We start from the raw sequence: 26033 nt of genomic DNA, 5'->3' as shown, positions 1-26033 counted from the left end.
TTCGAGCAAAAAAGGCATATGCAGTAGTGATAACACTATACACAAAACAACACTATTTGCAGACAATGTCCTTCTTGATATTCAGAATCTTATCAAACCTCTATGCAGGATATTATCTGCAGACTATATTCGGCTTTTATTCCCTATTAGTTCATCTGTTTTTGATAAGCTTACTGGCTGCTTCTCACAAATAAAGACACGATTAACAGATAACTTGCTTTTAAACCTCAGCAAAACAGAGACTGCTGTTCTCTCGCTGTTCAGCATATTGGCTTTTTGATAGCATCACCATTCCTATTAAGCCATGTACTTGTGATCTGGGAATGGTGGTTGATTCTTCCCTCCATTCCATCCGCAGATACAATCAGTAGTGCAGGTTTTTGTTTTTTTTGTTTTTTTTAATTGCATCTGCTCTGGTTGCTAGTCATTTAACAGCAGATTTTTGTGTTGTTACTCAGGCTAACCTTACATCACTCAACAAATGTAATTCTCTTTTTTGGGTCTTCCAAAGTTGTCATTGAAAGCTCTGTAGCTCATACAAAATTCTGCACCACGCCTTATTTCAGGGTTACCTCTTAAGGCTCACATATCATCAGTGCTGGAGATCTACAATGGCTTCTTGTCTTCTGGCTCATCAGGTTCAAAATTCTAACAGCTTTAAATCTGCTCATGATGAAATGCTAGAATGTTTTCCAGAATTAGTCAGTTATTGTCCCCTTTGTATGTTACACTCCTCTTTTAGGAGCCTTCTTGTTGTACCTCCCACAAAATGGTGCATCTGAAAGTCTCAAGATCGAATGATTCAAGTTGCTGGGTCTACCTACATTGTGGAACAAAAGCCCCGAACACCTTAAAGCAGAGGCTGATTATCTGCGCTCTAGGAAAAATTGAAATCCTTTTTGTTTTCCTCTGCTTTCTTGCATAACAATTGACATTGAGGGACTCTATGCTGACTCTCAGGATATCTGAACAGCAGAACTGGGGCTGATGATGTCAAGTTTATTTTAGGCTGTACTGGTAGTTCTACTTTATTTTTTGTATATTGTATTTGGTATGTTTTATTTTGTTTTAATATTTTAATTTATTCTGTTGATATCCTTGATTTTGTATGTTATATTGTTACCTGAGTTCTGTAGATCAGCAGGCTACACATTTTTTAAAACAATTAACCCACCTCTATCATTGATGATAGAATTTGGAATGATATCTGGCTATAAAGTCAACTTAGGTAAGACTTAGCTGCTTTATCTTGTTAAGCAATGTTCTCCTTTAAATGGGTTCCAGAATACCTGAGATATTTGAGGGTCTAATATGCCCATGACTGAGGTAGACTGTTTGAGCTAAATTATAACCTGCTTAAGATACATTAAATAGGATCTAAGGGCTTGGTTACAGTACTGACTTGTCTTGGTTAGAAAGAATCTCTACAGTCAAATAAATATTCTCCCCAGACTATTACTCTTATTTGAAATGTTGCGTTAAGTGTTTCTGTAACTTTTTTGTGGTGCTAAATACTTCATTAATTACATTCATATGAAATGGGAAGTGAAAATCAGGCCTAAAAACACGTAGGGGGTGGACTGAACCTACCGGACTTTCTAAACTACCTAAGTTATATATCCTTTAATATGGTGGAAGGTGCCAGTAGAAAAGCAGATATTGTCCTTGTCTCTATCACAGTTAAACACCCTTTCATCTTAGGAGCCCACACCACTGCCTCATTAATTTGCCCATTATCATTGAAATCTACAAACTCATTCCATCTTGCTCTTAGACAGTATTTGAATTTTTGATCTTTGTAAAGATTAGGATTCTTACTCCAGTTCACTGCCCTTTGTCCTGCATCCCCTAGTTGTATTTTACTCTAATATTAGAGTCAGTTACCAGGGAAAAAAGCTCCTCCAAGATCAGTAAATAATCCAATCTCGAAAAACTTTTATGGGGATTGGAGTAAGACGTAAAGTCATTCTCTCCAGGATGAAGAGTACATCAAATATTCACCATTGACAATTCTGTATTATGGGCCAGTTTATGTTCTTTTGCTGGTTTACAATCAATTCTTGCATCCTCAACTGTGTTAAAATCTCCCCCACACTATTCATTTATAATCAGAGAATTGAACCAAAGCAGAAGTAAACTCTTCAAAAAGGTGTGGGTGTATTTATTGGGAGCTTACAAATTACATAAACCCGATTTTCGGACTGCCAGTGTTCTAATCATAACACATCTGCCTTCCTCATCCAAAATCTGGTCTCCCAGTTGAAAAGGTGTTTGTTTGTGTACTAGGACAGCCACTCCCCTTTGCCAAGCATGTAAGATGAGAAATTACATTACCATACCCAATCTCTTTTCAGTTTAACATGTTCTTTACTTAAATGCATTTCTTGAAGCATAACAGTATGTGCTTTGCGCTTCTTAAACGTATCAAGCAGCTTTTTCTGCATATATATATATATGTAGTCAGACATATTTGACTACATAATATAGAATGACACCAGTTCCCGCTATCATGGAGAAAATGATATGCCAAAAGTTGTGCTCAAGTACCACCCAGCTTTGATACAGAGGAAAATTCCAATGAGACCCCATTCCTATGTGGCCAGTCTCTCCCCTTTCCCAAGCAAATACATGCAAACCTCCCTATACCCCCCAGAGCCCATCACATCAACATACACACCCATGCATACAACCGTTTACTCCCCCTCTTCCCCTTCCCCCCTCTGTTTCTCCCTCTTAGAAAACTAATTATTCCTCTGTGCTCTCCAAGGATCCAAACCCCACAACATTCTTCCTCCCAGGGTGTGCTCAGGTTGCTCCCTCATGAACTAATATTTAACCGCACACGTTATAACGCACAATATTTCATATATCAGCAGTAAAGCCGTTGTGTCCGTCGGTTCCCGACGCCCTCTCTCAGCCCTCCTTACCTCTTTGGCGCCTCCTTCTTCGTCCACGGGAAGATTGGATGCTGCAGCGTTGTTCTGCCGAAGTCCTCCGGCGACCTCAGACTGGCTAGACGCTGCAAACTGCCATGTTTCCTGGAGGCTTAGGGGCGCACGTGCAGCCCCGACTGAAGTACCGGCGATGGCGCGAACCTCGGGGGCGTTCCCCGAAGATGACGTCACCCGCGACGGATATATAAGGTCTTAGAATTTGCTAACACATTGAGTTAGCAAGGATTACTCTACCTAAGCTACTCTGCCTCCTCGGACTTACTAGGGGTACCCGCTCCTCAGGGCCCTTGTTCTCTCCTTTGTTTTTCAGGTGACAGTCTGGAACCGGTACTCACTCCTCGAGGGCCCTTGTTCCCAGACTTGCTCGGTACTCTCTTCTGCCTGGAAGTCATCACTGCCAACTACATCAGTGAGTTACCATCACTCTCTCAGAGCTTTCCCTGGAACCAGGTACTCGCTCCTCGAGGGTCTATACATTCCAGCTCCTGGGCTTCTATGAGACATTGTGTGAGTGTTACCATCTGGTTCAGTACATGAACTCTGCATACCCTGCCTACTCACTATATTTCAGTTTCTCTACAGCTCAGCCTCCAGAGATCACTGTTCCAGTATCTGAGGGACTACAGCCCAACCGGGCATTCCAGCTCACCACTGCCACCTTTGGTGGTTCAGTATACTAATAAAAGAACTAGTGTGTGTCTGTCTCCATACTCTGAGCCTGACCGGTGGTCCCTCTCAGGATCTTTCCCCGGGGGCGTGGTCATCTGCCACCGGTCCAAGGATCCACCCACAACTCTCCTAAATAAGAACAGATTGCTAAACTCCCAAGCAGACTGTTAACTCCGAACTGAACAAAAGCCTTCTGCCAGCTAGAGGAAGGCAAGACTTCTTAACCATCAGATCTTCTCATAGGTCATGTACTCTCTCATACATATCCACTTAAGAACAGCTCTTCTCCAGGAGCAGATTAGTAAGCATATGTTGTACATGGAACATCCAATTTAAAAGAACTTCTCTATCAAAAGGGTATATACTTTCTGGCCATGTAGCCTCACCTGCCGTTAAACCTCAGAAGCATAAAAATATGCAGGCCACAAAGTTCCTCAGCCATTCATTCAGCCGATGCTTTATCCAGAAACACTGCACATGGCCCTCGTAGTATACCCTTAATTTGGTTGGATACAGCAGAGCAAACTGTATACCTTTCCGACGAAGAATGGAGCAGATCTGTGCCATGTCCTTCCATGCCGCTACTACTTGCTGAGAAAAATCATAGAAAAGGAGCAGTTTGCAGTCATTATGCTCCAGTACTCCTTTCTTATGGTAAGCTTGCATCATCCTGACTGAATGTCCAATCGAGAATGCAAGCGATAACCAGATGCAGTCTTGCATTCTCTTCTCTTTGCAAGCTGATTCTGTGAACCTGCTTGCATACAATCTGTGCCTCATAGCTGAAAAGACCCAGTTCAAGAGGCAGCCAAATTTCAAACACCTCTGCAAGCTCTGCGTCCTTTACGGATTACGGCAATCCAATTAAACAGATATTGTTCCTGCGGCCACGATTTTCCTGACCCTTCATTTGTCTTCCACTAGCTTATACTGCTTTTTGCAGAGCAGCAATTTGCTGCTCTGCCTGCTGCAAACTGTCATCTTCTACAGATATTCTTTGCTTCAGCCTGTAGATTAATCAAGCGATCATCCAGGGCGGCTAACACCGCTTTCATTATTTATTGAAGCATCTCCTCAGACATGATCGCAATCACTTTGTCGCCCCTATCGCTCGCGGCCTGACTCACGTCACCAGCCCGCACTCTCTTTGGTACCCATTGCGGTTTAGGGTTCATATCCCAATCCAAGATGTTAAACCGGCACAAAAACAACCCATGTGTTGAAAGCTAGCATCAAGCTGATAAACTGCCACTCTTCCAGACATAAAAGTTAGCAATTTGCAAAAATAAGGGGAAGCAACCAGCTCTCTCCTTGCACGCCCGATCAAGCAGGTAGCCATGAAATTTCAACCAAATTTTAAGTGCTTATATGATCAAAGCATTTATTTATTTGATTTATTTCTATACAGTCGTTCTATTAGATAATCACAAATTCACATTCATAAATTAAAATAAAAAATACATACATAAAATCAAGGACAATTATTATAATTCAGCCTTTACTCGTACCCTATTCTATATCAGTCTGTTCTTATTTTATTTGATCAGTTTCGAAAGCCATTTTAAATAGCAAAGTTTTTAATCCTTTCCTAAAATCTTTTGTTCTTTTTGTAGTCATAACTTCAGGTAGTGAGTTCCACAACCAAGGCCCAGCAATTGAGAGTGCTCTATCTCGGGTCCCCAACCACCGGTCCGCGGACCGGGACCGGGCCGTGGGAGTTTTTTGCCGGTCCGCGGCGCCGCCAAGCACCGGCAGGTGTGTCGCGCGCTCCCGGTCTCTCCCGCTGCCGCCGGGCTGTCAGCACGTTCAAGCCCAGCGGGAACGGCAGCGGTGCTAGAAGAAGCTGTGGCACCCTTGGCTGGCCTTTTCTTCTTCACGCGCCTGCCCCCCTCCCGTGACCCGAAACAGGAAGTGATACACGTAGCGGTGCGCGGGAAGGAGAAAGAGCCGTGCTGCGTGATAAAGTAGCAGCGGCGGCTGCAGCGTCGGTCCCCGAGCAATAGAAGCAGCCGGTAATCGAGAAAGGAGTCAGCAGCATGAGCCTCCCGCGGCCGATGGGATTCTTCTTTCTTGGCCTGCGGGAGCTGCTGCAGCTCCCATTTGTGCTCGGGGGGGGGGGGGGGAGAAGAGGAAGTGAGTGAGAGAAAGAGAGAGAAGCAGCCAGCCAGGCTGTGTGTGACTTGACTGGTCAGAGAGCTGATGTGTGTGTGTGTGTATGTGAGAGACAATGAAAGTGATTGCTCAAGGAGATGACTGATGTGTATGTGAGAGTGTGAGACAGTCAGGGAGGTGACTGATGTGTGTGTGAGAGAGAGAGAAAAAGCATGGAAGTGAGAAGTCTGGGTATGTGGGAAAGCATGGGCGTAAGAAGCCTGGTGTTGTGGGGGTGAAAGAAAGCATGGGAGTGAGAAACCTGGGTGAGTGTGCATGCATGAGAGAGACAGACTGCTTGGTAAGGTGACAGTGTGTGTGAGAGAAAAAGACTGGTGTGTGTGAATGTGAGAGAATGTGATTCAGGGAATGAGAAGCCTGTGCACGTGGAGAGTGAGCATGGAAATGAGAGAGACTGGTGTGTGTGTAACAGAGAGAAAGTGATTATGGGAATGAGAAGCCTGTGCATGTGAAGAGAGTGAGCATGAGAGTGAGAAACCTGGGTGTGTGTGAGACACAGCATGGGAGGGAGAAGCCTGTATATCTGAAAGAGAACATGAGAGAGGGAAGCCTGTGTGTGTGTGTGTGTGAGAGAGAGAGACAGAGAAAGTAATTATGAGCGTGAGAAGCCCACATATGTAACCCACATAGAACACGGGAGTGGGAAGCCTGTGTGTGTGTATGGCATGAGAGAAACTGTTCAGGAAGGTGACTGGTGTGTGTGTGCCAAAGACTGTTTGGGAGATGATTGGTGTGTGAGAGACAGAAACTGGTCATGGGGGCATGACTGGTATGGTGTGTGTGAGAGACATGGGCACTAAGGAAGAGGACCATAAGTATAGAGCTTAGCTTCTACTGCTGCTTCTGGTGAGTGCCACGGTCTGCAGGGAAGGGGAGTAGGAGAGCTGCTGGAGGGGGTAAGTAAAGGTGGCTTTTTAAGTTTATTTTTCTTGACTGCCATTTTAATTGTGTGATGTCTGCTTTTTTGAAATATTTTATTGGTGTTTGGAGAATGTTTAATAGTTTTTATGAGTTTTTAATTGTTGGATGTTATTCTGTTCATAGCTGTTTTGAAACATTTATTCTGCTTATTAGTATAGTTTTACAATTATTTCTGTGTGGGGATCTATAGCTGCTTGCTAGTTCTGTTTTCCTAATAAGAGGTGTATTGGTTTTTAGGACCTGATTTAATATTTGTAGTGTTGCCTTTTCATAGATAGGGTTGCTCCTGTTTGAGTGTATTCCATAATACAGGTATAACTGTGTGCGGATTAGTTTATGTGCATTACTACAGATCCTGGGAGTATGTTAGGTCAGTTCTGTGTCTGTTACTGAGATGAGATATTTTGCTAGCATGTAAGCGTTTGTATCGGTCTTATTTGTTGTGTTTTCTCAGAGGACATGCATTGGTGGTAAACTGCTGTCTTTTCATAAGTAGGGCTATTGAGCCTGGAAGTAGAAGGAGTTTGAGTTGCTGTTACTGAGATGTCACCAGAAGCAGAATATCTTTTTTGTAGGGTGAGTTGTATGGGGAATGTCATAATTCTGCTTTACATCCATTATTGTGGGTCAGGGGGGTTCCCGTGGATACAAACTGTACTTTTACATCTAGCTCCGTGACGATCATGGGTCAGTGTGCCATGCATGTGAGAACCTATGGTGAGTTGAGTCACATTCACATTATAAATGTCATAATTAAATGATAAGTGTGCACTAAAATCCAACCCCCTCCATAACCCCGCCCCCATATGACCAAAGCCCCGCCCCTACCCCACCCCGCCCTGCCGGGCCATGGAAAAATGGTCTTGCTTGAAGCCGGTCCCTGGTGCAAAAAAGGTTGGGGACCACTGCTCTATCTCGTACTTCTGACAGATGAGCACTTTGGATGGATAGAATACTCAGTAGACCTTTGTTAGCCGATCTTAAATTTCTTTGGGGAGTATGGAAATGCAGAGCTGCTCCCAGCCAATCTGCATGTTTATTATTTATGATTGTGTGAATGGTGCTTAGAATCTTATATTGAATTCAATGTTTTATTGGCAGCCAATGTAATGATATCAAGATCGGGGTAATATGATTGTATTTTTTTTCACAGGTTAGTACTCTTACTGCTGCATGCTGCAACAGCTGCAAAGGTCTTAAGGTTGATGCAGGTAATCCAAACAACAATGCTTTACAATAGTCAAAACTGGAAAACACCATGGTCTGTAGCACTGTTCGAAAATCACGTAAGTTCAGCACCGACTTTAATCATTTTAATACGTGAAGTTTATTGTAGCCGGATTTGATTACCATATTGATGTGTTTTTTCTTAGCTAGTTTATTATCTATTATAACACCTAAATCTTGGGCTTGTTCAATGGACTTTATCAAATGTGTTCCTATTGTAAACTGTAAAGGTGTGTTAATGGTCTTTTTCCTGTTAAGCCAAATGATTTCTGTTTTTTGCAAGTTTAAAACTAAGTTGAGGTGTGATAGTAATTTTTGAATAGCTGATAAATAGATGTTCAAGGGTTAAGAGTATGATCAATATCGTTGTTTACTGGAATAATGAATTGCACATTATCGGCATACATGTAAAAACTCAGGCCTAGTTTGCATAGAGGTAAAAGGTATATGTTAAACAGGACAGCTGAAAGTGATAAGCCCTGAAGGACTGTTGGCATCATCATTACATCGGATAAGGTATTGTCTATTTTTATTAGGAAAGAATGATTTGTGATAAATGACAAACCACTGTAAGGATCTTGTCAGTTATGCCAATTTCTATTTATCTTTGTGTCAAAATAAAATTGTCTACTGTATCAATTCTGCGGTTGAGTAGAATTAACAAATATGACTGTCCTGAGACAAATCCTCTAAAGATTGTATCAGATAGGGAAAGCAGTAGAGATTCTGTGTTATGGTTTTTCCTAAAACCAAATGGATTTGGGTAAAGGATGTTATCTTCAATGTATTCTGACAATTGTTTGTATATGTTTTCTCAGTAAATGTAGCCAATAAATGTAGAATGGAGAGAGGTCTGCAATTATTCAAATTTGTTGTGTGTGGTTTTAATATTGGCTTTATAGAAGCACATTTTAAGGCTGCAGGTCAACTGTTAGGGGTAGCAAATTGTTATCCATACAGCAACTTAAAGAAAAAATAGATATTAAAAACATTCATATATTCAAATATTTGTAATTAAAAAGGCTTCTAACTTAAAATTCAGAATATGCAAAATTATGGAAGGCATCTGAAAAAACTTTGGTGACCAGTTAGTGAATAAAAGACTTAACGACATAAGAAGTTGCCTTACTAGATCAGACCAAGGGTTCATCAAGCCCAGCATCCTGTTTCCAACAGCATCCTGTTTCCAACAGCTAATCCGAATTACAAGTACCCAATCATTAAATAGATACCATGCTACTGATGCCAGTAATAAGCAGAGGATATTCTCTAATTCAACATGATTAATAGCAGTTAATGGGCATTTCCCCCAGGAGCTTATCCAAACCCTTTTTTAAAACCCTAACACACTGTCTGCCTTATCTCAGACTATCAAATTCTGAAGGAAAAAGGAAGATTCTTTTAGGAGATGCAAGGAAGCATAAAGGAAGGATATGAGCCTAAATTTCACACACTTGGAATGGGACCAAATAATCTGGAGAATCAATCAAGTGAATTCTTTATGTATGACCAATAAGGAAAACTGTTCTATTTATTTATTTATTTTATTTAGTACTTTTTTATACCAACATTCATGATACAGATCATATCATATCGGTTAACAAGGAACAGGGGGTTATAACATTAACCTTACCATATAAGAAGAGGCAAAAGTTACAATAAAACAAGGGTAATGGAACTTGGGAGATGAAGAAGCCAGAAGCAGAAGGTAACTCGGTAACTATAACAAATCATTTGCAATGTCTGAAATGGTGTGCACTGAATGGAAGGCATTAGTATTTGAACTGTGGCATAGCTGAGACGGGCCTGAGTTACGGGAAGGCTTGTTGAAACAGCCAGGTCTTGAGTTTTTCCTGAAAGTGCAGAGATCCTTTGTAAGCTTCCCTGATAGGTCTTGAAGAGGTGTGGTGTCTGAGTGGGAATTGCAGGTCGATCGGGACCTGATTGTGAATGGTTTTATAAATGATGGTGAGGGACTTGTGTAGGATTCTAAAGCTTATTGGTAGCCAGTGCAGATTTCTGAGGATGGGAGTGATGTGATCTCTTCTGTTGGTATTTGTTAGGATTCTAGCAGCAGCATTTTGGAGCATCTGAAGAGGTTTGGTGGAGGAGGCGGGGAGACCTAGCAGAATGGAGTTGCAATAGTCTATCTTGGAGAATAGAATGGCCTGGAGGACAGTTCTGAAGTCGTGAAAGTGCAGAAGAGGTTTAAGTCTTTTTAGTACCTGTAGTTTATAGAAGCAGTCCTTGGTTGTGTGATTGATGAACTTCTTTAAGTTCAGATGGTTGTCAATTATTATTTATTTATTTATTTTTAGATTTTTATATACCGGTGTTCCTATATGAAATAAAGATCACATCGGTTTACATTGAAACAGAACATGAAAATTGCCAAAAGGCATTACATAGAACAAGGTTATGAAACTTGGAACAGTGTACATAAGTGTACATAAGTGTACATATTACTCCAAGATCTCTTGCTTGGGTGAGTAGGGAGTTGAGGTGGGTTATCTGCAGGTTATCGCTGTATTCAGGAGATATGAGGAGGAGTTCCGTCTTGGCAGAGTTAAGTACCAGGTTAAGGCTGGTGAGGAGGAGGTTGATAGCTTGGAGACCGCTGTCCCAGAACTTAAGTGTTTTCGTAAGTGATTCAGTTATAGGGATCAGGATTTGTACGTCATCGGCATAAAGATAGTGTTTTAGTTTTAGGTTTGTTAGCAGCTGGCAGAGGGGAAGGAGGCAGATATTGAAGAGAGTGGGAGACAGGGAAGAGCCCTGAGGTACTCCTAGTGAAGAATTGATGCGTGGGGAATTCTTTGTTGTTGATTTTCACTTTATAGCCTCTACTACTGAGAAAAGAATCGAACCATCTGAAGGCCGTTCCTGTTATCCTAATGTCGGATAGTTGATTTAGGAGGATGGAGTGGTTCACCGTGTCGAAAGCCGCTAAGATGTCGAGAAGTACTAGCAGGAAAGAGTTTCCTTTGTCCAAGCCCATGATGAGGTGGTCTGTGAGGGAGATGAGGAGGGTTTCGGTGCTTAGCGATTTGCAGAATCCGTATTGAGATGGGTGAAGTATTTTATGGTCTTCAAGATAATCTGACAGTTGAGTATTGACTAATTTTTCCATAATCTTGGTGACAAAAGGCAGATTGGAGATAGGGCGCAAATTGTTCGGTTCCCTGGGGTCTAGGTTCGGTTTCTTAAGAAGGGGTTTGAGGGTGGCAAGTTTTAGAACATCAGGGAAGATTCCTTGTGATAGAGAGCAGTTTATAATATCAGCCAGAGGCTTGGAGATAGTGTCCAGCACCGATAGGAGTAGTTTAGTCGGGATTTGGTCGGAAGGATGAGTAGAGGGTTTCACTCTCTTTAGTAAGGATTCAATCTCCAGGGCGGATGTAGGTTCGAATGAATCAAGTGATGCTCCCGTATGTGAAAAAGAGGAGAAGGAGATAGGAGGTGGGGTAGAGCTGGGGGGCAGGAGTGTTAAGAGGCTGGAGACTTTGCTCTGGAAGAAGGTTGCAAGTTCATTGGCCTTAGATTGTGCTTGGTCGTCCGGGATGGACAGGGTGGTGGTTTTTGAGAGGTCAGATACATAGGAGAATGTAGAGATTACTTACCTGATAATCTCGTTTTCCTTAGTGTATGCAGATGGACTCAAAACAAGTGGGTATAGTGTGCTCGTGCTAGCAGTTGGAGACGGATCTGACATCAGCACGGGTACATATACCCCCGCAGGAAGTGCAGCAATTCAGTAATCTTCCTTGCAAAAGCTTTATGGATATATGTGTAACTGACCGATCGATTAAATGAACAGGATTACCCTGACCGATTGATAGTAGCTGGAGACCGCCAGTGTTCTCAACCGGAAGGCGTCGACACCCGGCAGGGTGGATGCCCTATCATAAGAAAACATGGCTTACCGTGAGTCGGTGAATCCCCATGGTATGCCGGCAGCCGGGCGGGATGCTGAGTCCATCTGCATACACTAAGGAAAACGAGATTATCAGGTAAGTAATCTCTACATTTCCTAGCGTGTAGCAGATGGACTCAAAACAAGTGGGATGTACAAAAGCTACTCCCGGACTGGGTGGGAGGCTGCCTGAGGTCCGTTCAGGATTGCCCTCGCAAATGCTGTGTCCTCCCTGGCCTGGACGTCCAGACGGTAGAATCTGGAGAAGGTATGGAGGGAGGACCACGTCGCCGCTTTACATATCTCTGCAGGCGACAGCATCCTAGTTTCTGCCCAAGAGGCCGCTTGCGCTCTGGTAGAGTGAGCCTTGACCCGTAGAGGTGGTGGTTTTCCCGCCTCTACGTAGGCTGCCTTGATAACCTCTTTGATCCAGCGGGCGATGGTTGCCCGTGAGGCCGCTTCCCCTTGCTTCTTCCCGCTGTGAAGGACGAACAGGTGGTCCGTCTTTCGTACAGCTTCTGACATTTCCAGGTACCTGGACAGCAGCCTGCTGATGTCGAGATGGCGCAGTATTCGACCTTCTTCTGACTTCTTCAAACCTTCCGTGGTTGGCAAGGATATGGTTTGGTTGAGGTGGAAGACTACTTTGGGTAAGAAGGAAGGAACCGTGCGAAGATGGATAGCCTCTGGAGTGATTCTGAGAAACGGATCATGGCAGGACAGCGCTTGTAGCTCTGAGATGCGGCGTGCTGAGCATACGGCCAGCAGGAACACCATCTTCAAGGTTAACAAACGGAGGGACAGGCCAAGAAGGGGTCTGAAGGAGGGTCCCGCTAGAAATTCCAAAACTAGGTTGAGGTTCCACAGGGGCACCCGGCCACTTCAGTGGCGGGCGAATGTGTTTAACTCCTTTCAGGAAACGTGAAACGTCTGGGTGTGTGGCGATGCTGTTGCCATCACTCCGGGGACCGTAGCAGGATAGCGCTGCCACTTGGACCTTGATGGAATTGAGGGACAGACCCTTCTGAAGTCCATCTTGCAGGAAATCCAAAATGATAGGGATCTTAGAGGCATGTGGATTGGTGCCGTGAGTTTCGCACCAGGCTTCAAAGACTCTCCAGATCCTTATATACGTCAGTGATGTGGAGAACTTGCATGCTCGGAGGAGTGTATCTATTACCGGCCCCGAGTATCCTCTTTTCCTCAGTCTAGCCCTCTCAATGGCCAGACCGTAAGAGAGAATTGAGCTGGATCCTCGTGGAGGATGGGACCTTGCCGCAGCAGGTCCCTGTGTGGAGGCAGGGGAAATGGATTCCCTGCCAGTAGTCTTCTCATGTTTGCGTACCAGGGTCTTCTTGGGCAGTCCGGGGCCACTAGAAGAACTAGGCCTCTGTGTTGCTGAATCTTGTGTATAATGGCGCCCAGCAGGGGCCATGGAGGAAAGGCATATAGCAGGATCCCCTGAGGCCATGACTGTACCAGGGCATCGATCCCCTGGGATAGAGGATCTCGCCTGCGGCTGAAATATCTGGGTACTTGAGCGTTGGACCTGTCCGCTAGTAGGTCCATGCCCGGCGTCCCCCACTGATCCACAATCATCTGGAAAGCTGTGGGCGACAGCTGCCATTCCCCCGGACTTAGGCTTTCTCTGCTGAGGAAGTCTGCCGTGGTGTTGTCCTTCCCGGCGATGTGGACGGTGGAGATGTCCTGGAGATTTGCTTCCGCCCAAGTCATCAGGGGGGCTATTTCTAGGGATACCTGTCGGCTTCTGGTTCCGCCGTGTCGGTTGATGTATGCCACTGTGGTGGCGTTGTCCGACATCACTCTGACCACTCTGTTTCGAAGTCTGTGGGCAAATCGCAGGCATGCTATCCTGACTGCCCGTGCTTCTAGTCGGTTGATGTTCCACCCCGACTCTTCTCTGTTCCACCGCCCTTGGGCGGTGAGTTCTTCCGTTCAGGCTGGCATCTGTAGTGAGCAGGGTCCAGGTTGGGGAGGACATTCTTGACCCCCGGCTCATGTGGCCGGGCTGCAACCACCACCGTATCTGAATCCGCACTCTGGCTGGTAGAGGTAGGTGTACGGTGTAGTTCTGTGATCGTGGGCTCCACAGAGATAGGAGGGCGCGTTGTAATGGTCTCATATGCGCCCGCGCCCATGGTATCACCTCCAGGGTGGATGCCATAAGGCCGAGGACCTGTAGGTAATCCCAAGCTGTGGGCCGGGTGACGCTCAGCAGGGCCTGCAGATGATTCCAGAGCTTTGACCTGCTCTTGGATGTCAGACTGACCTTGTCTTCCTGGGTGTCGAATCGGACTCCTAGGTATTCCAGTGACTGAGAAGGCTGTAGGGAACTCTTGTTCAAGTTTACTACCCATCCTAGGCTTTCCAGAAGAGCTATAACTTTGTTGGTTGCCTGGTGGCTCTCCTCCGGTGACTTTGCCCTGATCAGCCAATCGTCCAGGTAGGGACCGACGAGGATTCCTTCCTTCCGGAGGGACGCCGCCACTACTACTATGACCTTGGTAAAGGTCCGCGGCGCGGTGGCTAACCCGAAGGGTAAAGCTCGGAACTGGAAGTGTTGGTTCAGGACTTTGAAGCATAAGTAGCGCTGGTGATCCCGATGGATTGGGATATGCAAGTAGGCTTCCAACAGATCTAGGGATGTGAGAAACTCCCCTGGCTGTACTGAATTTTTGACAGACCGCAGAGTTTCCATGCGAAAGCTGGGGACCTGTAGGTGTCGGTTGACTGACTTGAGGTCCAGGACGGGCCTGGAAGTGCCCTCCTTCTTGGGCACTATGAAATAAATGGAATAATGCCCAGAATTTATCTCCTCTGCAGGCACTGGGATTATGGCTTTCAGGGACAGGAGCCTCCGCAAGGTAACTTCTAGTGCCGTCCTCTTGAGGGGTGAACAAGGAGATTCCACAAACTTGTCCGGCGGGAGCCGAAGAAAGTCCAGGTAATACCCTTCTCGGATTTGGAAAAACGCTCAGCGTGCGTGAGGTAGCTCCAAACTGCTTTGGAGACTGAAATTACTGAATTGCTGCACTTCCTGCGGGGGTATATGTACACGTGTTGACGTCAGATCCGTCTCCAACTGCTAGCACGAGCACACTATACCCACTTGTTTTGAGTCCATCTGCTACACGCTAGGAAATAGGCCTTGGTGTCGAATACAAGGTTGTGAATTCTGTGAGTGTAAAAATCTCTTTTTGTTCGTAGGTGGAGTTCCTGTAGAAGTGGAGGGCGGATTTATAGGAAGCTAACGTGTTGGGGCATGGAGCCTTGCGCCATTTGTTTTCTGTCTAAGGTCTTGCTTAAATTTTCGGAGTTCACTGGAGAACCACGGTTGTTTTCTTTTCAAGGTCGGACTGATTTTTTTGGCCGACAGTGGGCATAATTTGTTAGCTACCGATTCAGTGATGCTGTGCCATGAAAGTAGGGCAGAGTTAGGGTCTGAGACATCTAGGTTAAGAAGTTCTTTGGCTAGGTGTTCGCTGAGGACATCAGGGGTGCACGATCTTCTGTAGTGAAATGTAAAATGGAGGGGGTGAGAAGTAGGATTGTCTTTCATCGTGAGGGTGGTGGAGATCAGTGAATGGTCAGACCAGGGGACTGTGACGCATTCGGGAGGGGTGGAGTGCGTGAAGCCAGAGTTTATGAAAATAAGTTCTAGGGTGTGGCCAGCTTTATGGGTGGGCTTGTTGATAATTTGTTTGAAGCCCATGGCCGTGAGGCAGGTGAGAAATGCATCGCAGTTGGTAGAGAGTGGAGTTGAATCAACGTGTAGGTTGAAATCCCCTAGGATCATAGCTGGGGAATCCAAGTTTAAATACTTAGCTATGGTTTCTATAATAGGGGAGGCATCTGAGTCTACAAGTCCTGGCGGAAAATATATGAGGAGGATTTGAAGCAAGTTAGATTTGAAAAGGCCTACTTTTAGTTTAGATGCAGACTTGGCTGGTTGTAGGGTTAGCCTCAGCTCTTTTTTGGCAGCTAAAAGAAGGCCGCCACCTCTTTTTTTTTGTCTGGGAAGTGAGAAGAAATCGTAAAAATGTGTAGGTAGCTGATTTATCAAGGCTAGGTTTGAGCCAGGTTTCCGATATAGCGCAGATGTCTGGCTTTGAATCAAGGAGATAATAGTTGAGAATATGCGATTTCTTTGTGAGAGATTGTGCATTGAAGAGTGTCAATGAGAATAGTGCAAGACCTAGGAGTTGAGTAAAGGGTGAGATCATGATTGGGATGAGGGTCCTGGTAGAGCGTGTCCGGGGTTGGGTGGGTGATTTTTCAGTAGTGAGGAGATTGTGGTGTAGGATGGGGATTGGGTAGCCTTGTGTCATGCTTCTCTTGTTGTGAGGTAAAGTGGATGAGTGTTGAGTGAGAGTCTGTCTAGAATGATGTACCAATGGTACCATACTCCTGTTAGATTGCAAAGGAGCTTGATTATGTCAGAGTTGGCAGGGTTACGAAGGAGTAGGTTCCATCATAAGTGGTAGACCTGCTCAATAATAATTTACTGAAGGAAGTTATTTCATGGGTTCATAATGTTACTGGAGGTGATTTAATGGGTTCATATCATTATTTGAAGACATCTTCCATTTGATCCAGCAATAATCTTGTCTACCTAACCCAAATTGTACTTTCCACAGTAAAGGGGGTGGACCCTTAGTAGCGCATCTACTCATAGCAGTCAGTCACAAAGTAGCCCTAAATTGGAAATTACAAACTAAACTACCAGTAGCAGGTGGCTATAGTTAATCTTGAAGGTTTTTACTATGGAAAGATTACCTACTATGTGAGAGACAGGTACCAAAATGTACTCAACTTATGGATTCCCCTTTTGAAATATGAAGTGTGTGTGAGACAAAAATATAGCCTTTGAGTCAGACTCCTCTGGAGTGTGGACTTAAAGACTGAATCAAAATAATGGAGTAACTAGGTATCTAGGACATGATGTATAGAATGTTCTGTTAAATTGTAGTAATGTTATGCAGTGTGGTTATCTTAGATATTGTTTCTCAAGGCATGGAGTATGTTTCTCCATCTTGTATTGTAGTTGGAATTTATTTTTTTGAAGAGAGGAGAGTTTAGAAAAAACTCCTTGCAATGATTATTCTCCCTCCAGTGACCAAGCTTCTGCTAATTGTCTCTAATTGATGCTAAACACGTGTCACATCTGAAGGCAACTCCTATGAGGCATACACTCTGGAGAAATTACTACTTATCTGATAATTTCCTTTTCTTTAATACAGACGGGTGAATCCACCTGCTGGTAGAGGTGCATAACTCACTGGTTCTGGATTTGACTGACTGAATGCTAAAAAAATCTACTAAGACTTCTTATGTTAAGCACAAATAAGCACAAATAACCTCCAATTTGATATAAAGCAATGATACTCAAATATTCTTGTATATAATATGGAACCTATTTAAATCTTTCATGCTTGTACAAGGCCACATATCAGGTATGTTTACTCAATGAAAAAGAATGAATTGACCTGTCTGATTGGTCAATTCAATCTTTTCTGATGAATGATTGTGATATGTAAAAGTATTAACTACATTTTTAATAGTCCCATAAGAACTCATGTATAAATATTTTAATCGTTCTATAATTTAACAATGCACTTACCGGGTACATTTTTTGAAGTGATGGAAGGATGGGTTCAGGCAGAGCTACAAAAAAAAGTTTAAAGCTGCTGTAATTAGCATTTATAAAAAAGTCATTTTTATACAAGCTAAAAAACATGGGATAGTATGTAAAGTGTGTGCTTTCTTCACCCTAAAATACTCATTTTGTGCAAGTGTAAATATTTCATATGGCACAGATCTGAATCTAGAAAATAAAGGGCAATATTAAGATAATTTTACTAATTGCTTATATTTGTATAATTAAAACAAAACATGACACCTGTATACACCATTGATCTCACTTTTGAACATGCTAACTAAAAAAAATTATATACCTATATACATACACACACATCATTACTCTTCCCTTTAACAACCCACTTTATTACAGACTTTTACTACAGCACCTTACCATGGAGAACACCAAAAAATACTCTACATTTCAACAATGGTTGTCACCCAAGGGTATATGACACAAATCAATAATATAGTAAACTGATGAAAAGTAACTAATATAGAACCCAAGCAACTACTACAAAGTTGGGTGGTTCTGGCCTTTGCGCACTGCGTGTACATCCTTAAAAGATGTAAACATTGTTTAATAAGTTAGCCATTTAAATTACTGAAATATAAACTTGTAAACATTTAAGGGGTACATATTCAAAACATAGGAGGTAATTTTCAAAGGAGTTACATGCATAAATGTAGTATACTATCACAGCAATTTTCAAAAGCCATTTACTCAAGTAAAGCCCAATTTTACTCGAGTAAATGCTTTTTAAAATCAGGCCCAGTATCATTTATCTAAGTTAGCCAAACAGACTTATTTGGCTAACTTAGAGGGGATATTCAGCAGCATAGATATGCTGCTGAATATCCCTGGCTAAACTTAATTAGGTGGCTAAGTATTACTTGGCTGAGTTTAGACCTGCTATGGAGTAGTTCTAACTTAGCTGGTTAACATCGGCTAACGCTGAATAACGCTACTTAGCTGGATAACTTATCTGGTTAAGTAGCGTCGCCCCATTATGCCCATTGCCCACCCAAGTTAGCTGGCTAAGTGGCAGCTGCTACTTCATACTGTTTGTAGAAGGTCAAATATCAGGTATGTTTATTCCAATTTAGTTACATTAGTCCGGCTTAACAGGCTAACTTCCTTTTGAATATCTGTCTCAAACGATTTGGGTAAAGGCACCTGCATCAAAATCAACATACCTCTCTTTTTCCTCCTACCTCCAGAATGTCAAAATGCCTATGTACTCCCCAGGCTGGCCAATAGCGGCTCAGCCTGCACCAACATGGGGGCAGGCACAGGGACCACACATCTAGCCAGGAGGAAGTACTGCAGTAAACCACAGCAGAACTCGCTCCCTCCCTTCCTTACAGCTAACATTAAATGGACTAACTGGTAAGACTATTTACTAGTTAACCATTTAGAGAGTCATTTTCATAAAGATGTAAAGTCAGAGTACTCTTTACCTACATAACTTGCACTAACTTTCAAAGTGAAAGTATGCGCATACATTCACAGAGAATTATCCCATGAAAACTACCAACGTGCATTTACACCTGCTCTTGATGTGGGTAGTTTTCTCGGGGAAATTTACATGCATACTTTTTAAAATTAGGAAGTATGCATGTAAATACTAAGCTTGCCTGAACCCAGCACCTAATACATCTCTTTTGTATGGGGTGTATGCCCTTATTTTACCCACAGTTCTACAAGAGGCTGTTTGTGTGGGTAAAGCAGAGTTGCTTATCTGTAACAGGTGTTCTAGGACAGCAGGATATTAGTCCTCACACATGTTGACATCATCAGATGGAGCCCAGCACAGAACTTTGATGTCAAAGATTCTAGAACTCTCAAACATGCCCTGCTGAGCATGTGCAGCTGTAGTCATCAACCTGCCCTCTAGGCAGAGTCCCTCAATCCATGATATAGCTCACACATGGAGAAACCAACTCCCAGGGGAGGTGGGAGGGTTTCATGAGGATTAGCATCCTGTTGTCCTATGAGAACACCTGTTATAGGTAAGCAACTCTGCTTTCTCCTATGACAAGTATGATGGTAGTCCTCACATGGGTGAATCCCTAGCTATAGGCTGTCCTAGCGAGACAAAGCAGGAAACTGCCCAGTGGTGAAGCTCTACTGCCCTCCTCTGCCTGAGAGGCAGCTGACCCACCAGAGGTTCAGGCTGTAAAAGAGTTTGGTTTTAAAAGAAAAGCCATAGAAAGACTGAGACATAAACCGACATGTGCAGCAGGGGGTGCCCTAAGGCAGAGGAGTGATGTGAGCGCAAGCAGAAGCAAACTCCACATCAAAGAAAACAGTTCAAGCAGGATTCCTGAAAAGTAAACCCTCTCAACAGTAGGTATAGAACTTCCTGGATAAAGGAAGAACCCAGAGGTGTAGACAAGAGAAAGACTCTTGGACAAAGACTGAACAATTTCCTTTGGTGTTGAAGACAACCAAAAAACAACTGGAGCCCGAGAGCCCCCCAGAAGAAACTGCGGTCCACTGACATCTGAAGGACCAAATATGTCTGCAGAACAATGGCCAGGTATGGCTATTAGCATAATGGGCAGAAAATCCTTAAGCAACACTTGGAGAACAAGCATCAAGCCACGGCAGGGCCTGGGACAGAAACTGCATGCTGAAGCAGCAGATTCAACTGACCGCGCAGAGCAGCGCAAGGGTTTCTGGGGATGAGGGGCAATCCCCGAAAGACCTGTAGCCCAAAACTCCCAAGCAGGGAGATGAGATAGGTCTGAAGCTGATCCAAGAGTACCTGTTGAGAACAGTTTCATCTATCCTGTCACAGGATAGCATAGGGGAGCAGGAAGGCCCTTTGGGCAACCTAGAGAAATGAGAAAAGCTAAAGGCAGTGCTGGCCAGAGCATGGCGAAAAACATGGTGTATCCTTCCTTGGAGGTATACATAAGATATATCACGAGTGCCTTAGCTTGTCCTCCCCTCCTTCTGACAAACCACCGGAAGTCGGAAGGAGCGAAGAACACAAGGAAGCAGACCAGTGGACTACTGGGGCAAGCACAAGTCGCCAGGTTATCTATCAACCCCAAGCAAACAACTCACTGCAAATCCAGCAGGGAGTTACCCATCAAGATAGAGCCCTCAGCCTGCTAAGAACAGTAGAACCTGAGTGTGAATGTCCCAGGGGTGAAATCCCGAAAACAATTAGAGATGGGAAGCTGGGGAGTTGTATGCGCAAAACCCAGTAGAATAGGGTTTCATTACCAGCCTGGAAACCCAAAAGGTACCAGGGTAGGCCCAGGACGATCTCGGAACAGACTGCCAAGCACCTGGCTGAGGCATCACTACCCCAGCCATGAGTGCATATACTTTCCCCCAAGGAAGCACGCAGTCCAGCAATGGACAGCCGATGCATGACCCTAGATCATCTGTCCACAGACAGGGTGATCCTGAAAAAAGGGGAATAGCAGCTTGCATGCTACTGCGAGCAAATAGCAGTGCTTCGGTTGCAGGGTCACTCAGCCCTCAAGCCGCTCAGCAATAGACACGGCGAAAGGAAGAAAGGCATGCTTGCCCATTTAATGGACTAGAGCTCTCCCCACAGAGGAGGGTCCTGCAGGCAAGAATGACTGGTGACAGCAGTCCCTAAGAAAAGAAGCCTACAGAGTACAGCAGGTATCAAAGTGACTCCTGAACAGGGGAACCCCTGGAGGGTCACCGGGAAGCAATACTGGACAGGCTCCTTCGTGAATAGACCTGCAGTCCTAGCTTCCAAGGAGAAGCACTAATTCAAAGAATCGAGGCCCCGGCTTAGAGAAAAACTTGCCAAGGACGGAGCCTTAGAGGCTTCCCTAGAAAAAAAAACAAAAAACGGGGTTTTGGATATGGGAGAGATCAAAAGGCACATTCCCGAAGGACTCCCGAACCACTCTCCCAATGTCTACTCCCTTCAGGGTCCAATCAGGAATGCAGTCCTAGATCAGTCCTGGGCTGTGGAACACAAAGCTTTGGCATGTGCTAAAAAGTGTATCTTGATCAAATGGTTGTCGCCAGAAGCTCTGTCCAAGAAGCAGTGGTCAGCCAGCATGCTGGCCTTATTGATATTGGACTATAATACCTGGTCTATGAGGTCAAACCATTCTCGGAAGTTCACAGAGATATGGGGAGGCTACATGGATCACTTGCCGAAATGTATTCGAGATACCCTTACATTTTGATCTGTACTTTATTACAGTGGTTCTCAACCTTTTTTCGGCTGGGACACACCTGCCAGATGGTTCTCACATGCATGACAAACTGAACATGTGACCGTCACGGGGCTATATGTAAACATACACTCTCTGCATCCACAGAAATCCCCTCAACCCCCAGCAATGAGTGCAGAGCAGATCTAGGGCATTATCCAATACAACTCGCCATACAAAAAAGATATTCTGGTTCTGTTGACATCTCAGTAAAAGCAAAACAAACTCCCTTTACTACTAGATACAAGACAGTAATTTACCACTAATGCATATCCTATTGAGACAACACAACAAATAAGATTGATACAAATGCCTACATGCTAGTAAAATACCTCACCTCAGTCACACACAAAGCCAACCTTCACCAAGGACAGAAAGACCACAAATGATAAATATAGAGACAAAAACTGGAATGGAAAACCAAAAAAGCCACTCTGCATGCAGTGCAAACCTGGAGAAATGGAAACAAATATAGCACCTAACATAGTCCCAGGATCTGCAATAACGCACACAAACTAATCTGCACAAAGTTACATCTGTATTACGGCATGCACTCCAACAGTAACAACCCAATCTATGAAAAGGTAACACCACAAATATGAAACCAGGACCTAAACACCAATATACTTCCTATTAGGAAAACAGAATAAGCCAAGCTGCTATAGAACCCCACACAGAAATAATTGTAAAACTATTCTAATAAATGTTTCAAAACAGCTGATGAACAGATCATCCAACTCTTAAAAACTCATAAAAATTATTTTAAAATTGTCCAAATACCAATTAAGTATTTCAAAACAGACAGATTACATAATACCCAATAATTAAAATGGCAGTCAATCAAGAAAAATAAACTTAAAAAGACACCTTTACTTACCATCTCCAGCAACTCTCCTACTCCTTTCTCCTGCAGGCCAAAAGCACACACCAGAAGCAGCAGTGGCTGCTGAAGCTCTGTCCTTATGATCCTCTTCTTAGGGCCCACAACCAGTCACTCACTTACACACACATACCCCAAATTAGAACCCATGACCAGTCTTGGTCTCTCACCCAGAAACACATCACCTCCCTGACCAGTCTCCCTCAATAACGCACATACTCTCTCTTATATACAAGCTCAAAAATCACATACAAATGCTCACCCACACCCACACACCAGCCCGCACCCATTCACACCCACACACCGGCCCGCACCCATTCACACCCACACACCGGCCCGCACCCATTCACACATGCATGCACCGGGCCTCACCGCCAAACCTCTTCTGCCTTCGCTGCAGGGATGGGCTCCAGTTCCCCCGTGGCTTTACTCCAGCGGTACTTCTTTTTCGCCACCACAGGGATGGGCTCCCGTGGCAGCCTTGATTCATTGGAGTCTGGTTTCTTCTTTGCCACCACGAGGATGAGCTCCCATGGCAGCCTTGCTTCATCGGGTCGAGTTTCTTCACCGCCACGGGATGAGTTCCCCTAGTGGCCTCGCTTCGACACTGCCACTCCTCCCAACCCCCTACTCCCGGCCTATGCTATGTCCCTTCTTCCTGCCTCACCGGCTAATCAGAAGCTTCCTCCCTTCTTCTTACACCCAATGGCAGGAAGAATGGAGGCGGCTTGCCATTGGCCCGTGGGGGCAGGGAAAGGGGAAACACAACGGGGTAGTGGACACCAGGAGCCATGACACCTGCCGATGCTTGGCGACAAACTGGTGTGTCGCAACACACCGGTTGAGAATTGCTGCTCTAAGACAAGTTTTATAAATAGCTATACTGTGTTATTTCTTAATGTTTGCTCCTTTTCCCACTTCTGGTTGAGAGAATGTCTCTATCATCCTAACCATGAAATATTACTTACATGTGTTAACTACCTGGTTTGACTTGAGATACACCTATACATATGAAATGTTTGATGGTGTTCATTTTGATATTTGTCTTCAACTTGTGGGGAAGGGTAGGATAGGAGGGTGGGAGGGGACGTGGAACAGGGGTTTGTCCTGTATCTGCACAATGTGAAATGCTTATTTGTTTATGTAGGACTAATGTTTAATATGCTTAAAATCAATAAACATATTTATGCAAAAAAAAAAATCACTTAAAAGAACTATGAGAAGAGAAAAAAGGTGAATACAGTGAGTACACTGCTTCTGCGACCACATGGCTCCACGGGAGAAAAAAAAATAGGGACTTTGTCTAGGGGGGCAGGGGTGATGACTACAGCTGTCCATGCTCAGTAGGGCATATTTGAGAGTTCTAGAATCTTTGAGATCAAAGTCTGTGCCAGGCTCCATTCGATGATGTCACCCATGTATGAGGACTATCATCTTGCTTGTCTCTAGGAGAAATGGAGAAATTACTTATCTGATAATTACGTTTTCCTTAGTGTAGACAGCTGGACTCAGGACCAGTGGGCTTATGCTCCCCTGCCAGCAGATGGAGATGGAACAAGCTTACATCACAGTATATCTAACCCTGTAGTGACCCCAGCCTGCCAGTATTCTCTTCAAAAGCAACTGTGGACAGATTAGCAAAAAAACTTGATTAAAAACATGATTAAAAACAGAACTGTACTCAACCAACCATAAATACTAAATTCACATAAGATTCTAGGTACCCCAAGCTAGGGACTGAATGAACACTTACCAGTAATCCCTTGGGACCCAGAGCCCCACAGGAGGACTATTGCCATACTCATGCGGCAGCCGAGGGAAGCTGAGTAATTTCTCCATTTCCTAGTGTGTAGACAGATGGATTCGGGACCAGTGGGATTTACCAAAGCTAATCCCCAACAGGGTGGGAGGCTGCCCGTGGTCCAGTCAACACCGAAAATGCAAAGGCTGAATCCTTCCGAGCCTGCAGATCGGGATGATAAAACCTGGAAAAAGCATGTAAGGAGGACAATGTCGCAGCTCGGCAGATATCAATGGGAGACAACAGATTAACTTCTGCCCATGACGCCGCCTAAGTCAGAGTGGAATGAGCCCTAACCTGAGTAGGGCAATGGCTTCCTAGCATCTACATATGCGGCTGTGACCACCTCCTTAATCCAATGAGCTATAGTAGCCCGCGAAGCCGGAGCGCCCTGCTTACTCCCGCCATGGAGAACAAACATGCAGTCCATCTTTCGAAAAGACTCAGAGACCTCCTGATACCACACAAGACACAACACTTGGAATGAAGGAGTGCAAAAGGCGAAACTCCTTTGCATCCCTGACCTTATCCAGGGATGGCAAAGAGATGGACTGATTCAAATGAAAGTGAGACTACCTTCGACAAGAAGGATGGAACCTTATGCAGCTGTAATGCGCCCCCTGGAGTTACCCGAAGGAACGGCTCCTGGCAAGACAAGGCTTGCAACTTAGAAATCCAACGTGCAGAACAAATAGCTACCAGAAACAGTCTTCAAAGTCAACAATCGCAAGGCTGGGCTATGCAGTGGTCAGAACATAGGGCCTGCCAAAAAGTCCAGCACCAAATTAAGATTCTGCAATGGAACCAGTAACATCAAGGGAGGCCTAAGTTGCTTCACTCCCTTCAAAAAATGGGCCACATTAGGATGAGACAAGGAAACACCATTCACCAGGCCTCTGAAACAGGCAAGAGCTGCACCTTGAAGGAAATAAAGACCAAAACCTTTATTCAATCCATCCTGCAAAATAACTAGAATGAGAGGGATCTCAACTGAATGAGGAAGTACACCCCGCTCCTCACACAAGGCTTCAAAAACTCTCCAAACCCACACATAAGCCAAATAAGTGGAGAACTTGTGAGTGCGGAATAAAGTGGCAATCACTGCAGAGGAATAACCATGCTTTAACAGGCGAGTCCTCTCAAGGGCCAAATCGTAAGACAGAATAGAGATGGATCCTCGTGAAGAACCATTCCCTGCAGAAGCAGATCCATGTGCGGAAGAAGAAGGGGGTCCTCCACCAGGCATTGTCGCAAATCTGCATATCATGGGCGCTTGAGCCAGTCCAGCACCACCAGGTGTCCTAGCTCCCTGTGGCTTTCGATCTTGCAAATTATCCTGCCAGCAAGGGCCATGGAGGAAAGGCATAAAGCAAACTGTCTTCCGGCTAGAATTGTACGAGAGCATCTATTCCCAGGGAAAAAAGATCACTCCTGCAACTGTAGAAGCGAGGAACCTTCGCATTTCGAGAAGTCGCCAGCAGGTCTAAGAATGGAAGGCCTCAGCGATCCATAATCAGCTGAAATGCCCCAGCTGACAACAACCACTCTCTCCCTGTTGAGAAAGTCAACTCTTATGTTGTCTTTTCCTGCAATGTGAGAGGCCGAGAACATCAGCAGATC

At 44.4% G+C, this 26033-nt stretch overlaps 1 protein-coding gene across 4 annotated transcripts in view; it reads right to left on the bottom strand.

Moving 5' to 3' along the window:
- Positions 1-26033, bottom strand: part of TENT2 (terminal nucleotidyltransferase 2) — a 377719-nt gene that overhangs the window by 78382 nt on the left and 273304 nt on the right. For all 4 annotated transcript variants that reach the window (XM_029575592.1, XM_029575578.1, XM_029575585.1 and 1 more), the window contains one exon: positions 17498-17541. In XM_029575592.1, the coding sequence (XP_029431452.1) occupies positions 17498-17541 (44 nt within the window). The remainder of the gene's footprint in view (positions 1-17497; positions 17542-26033) is intronic.

The sequence above is a fragment of the Rhinatrema bivittatum genome, chromosome 1, assembly GCF_901001135.1.
Source record: "Rhinatrema bivittatum chromosome 1, aRhiBiv1.1, whole genome shotgun sequence".
NCBI lineage: Eukaryota > Metazoa > Chordata > Amphibia > Gymnophiona > Rhinatrematidae > Rhinatrema > Rhinatrema bivittatum.
This window is presented reverse-complemented; position numbering and strand designations above follow the sequence as displayed.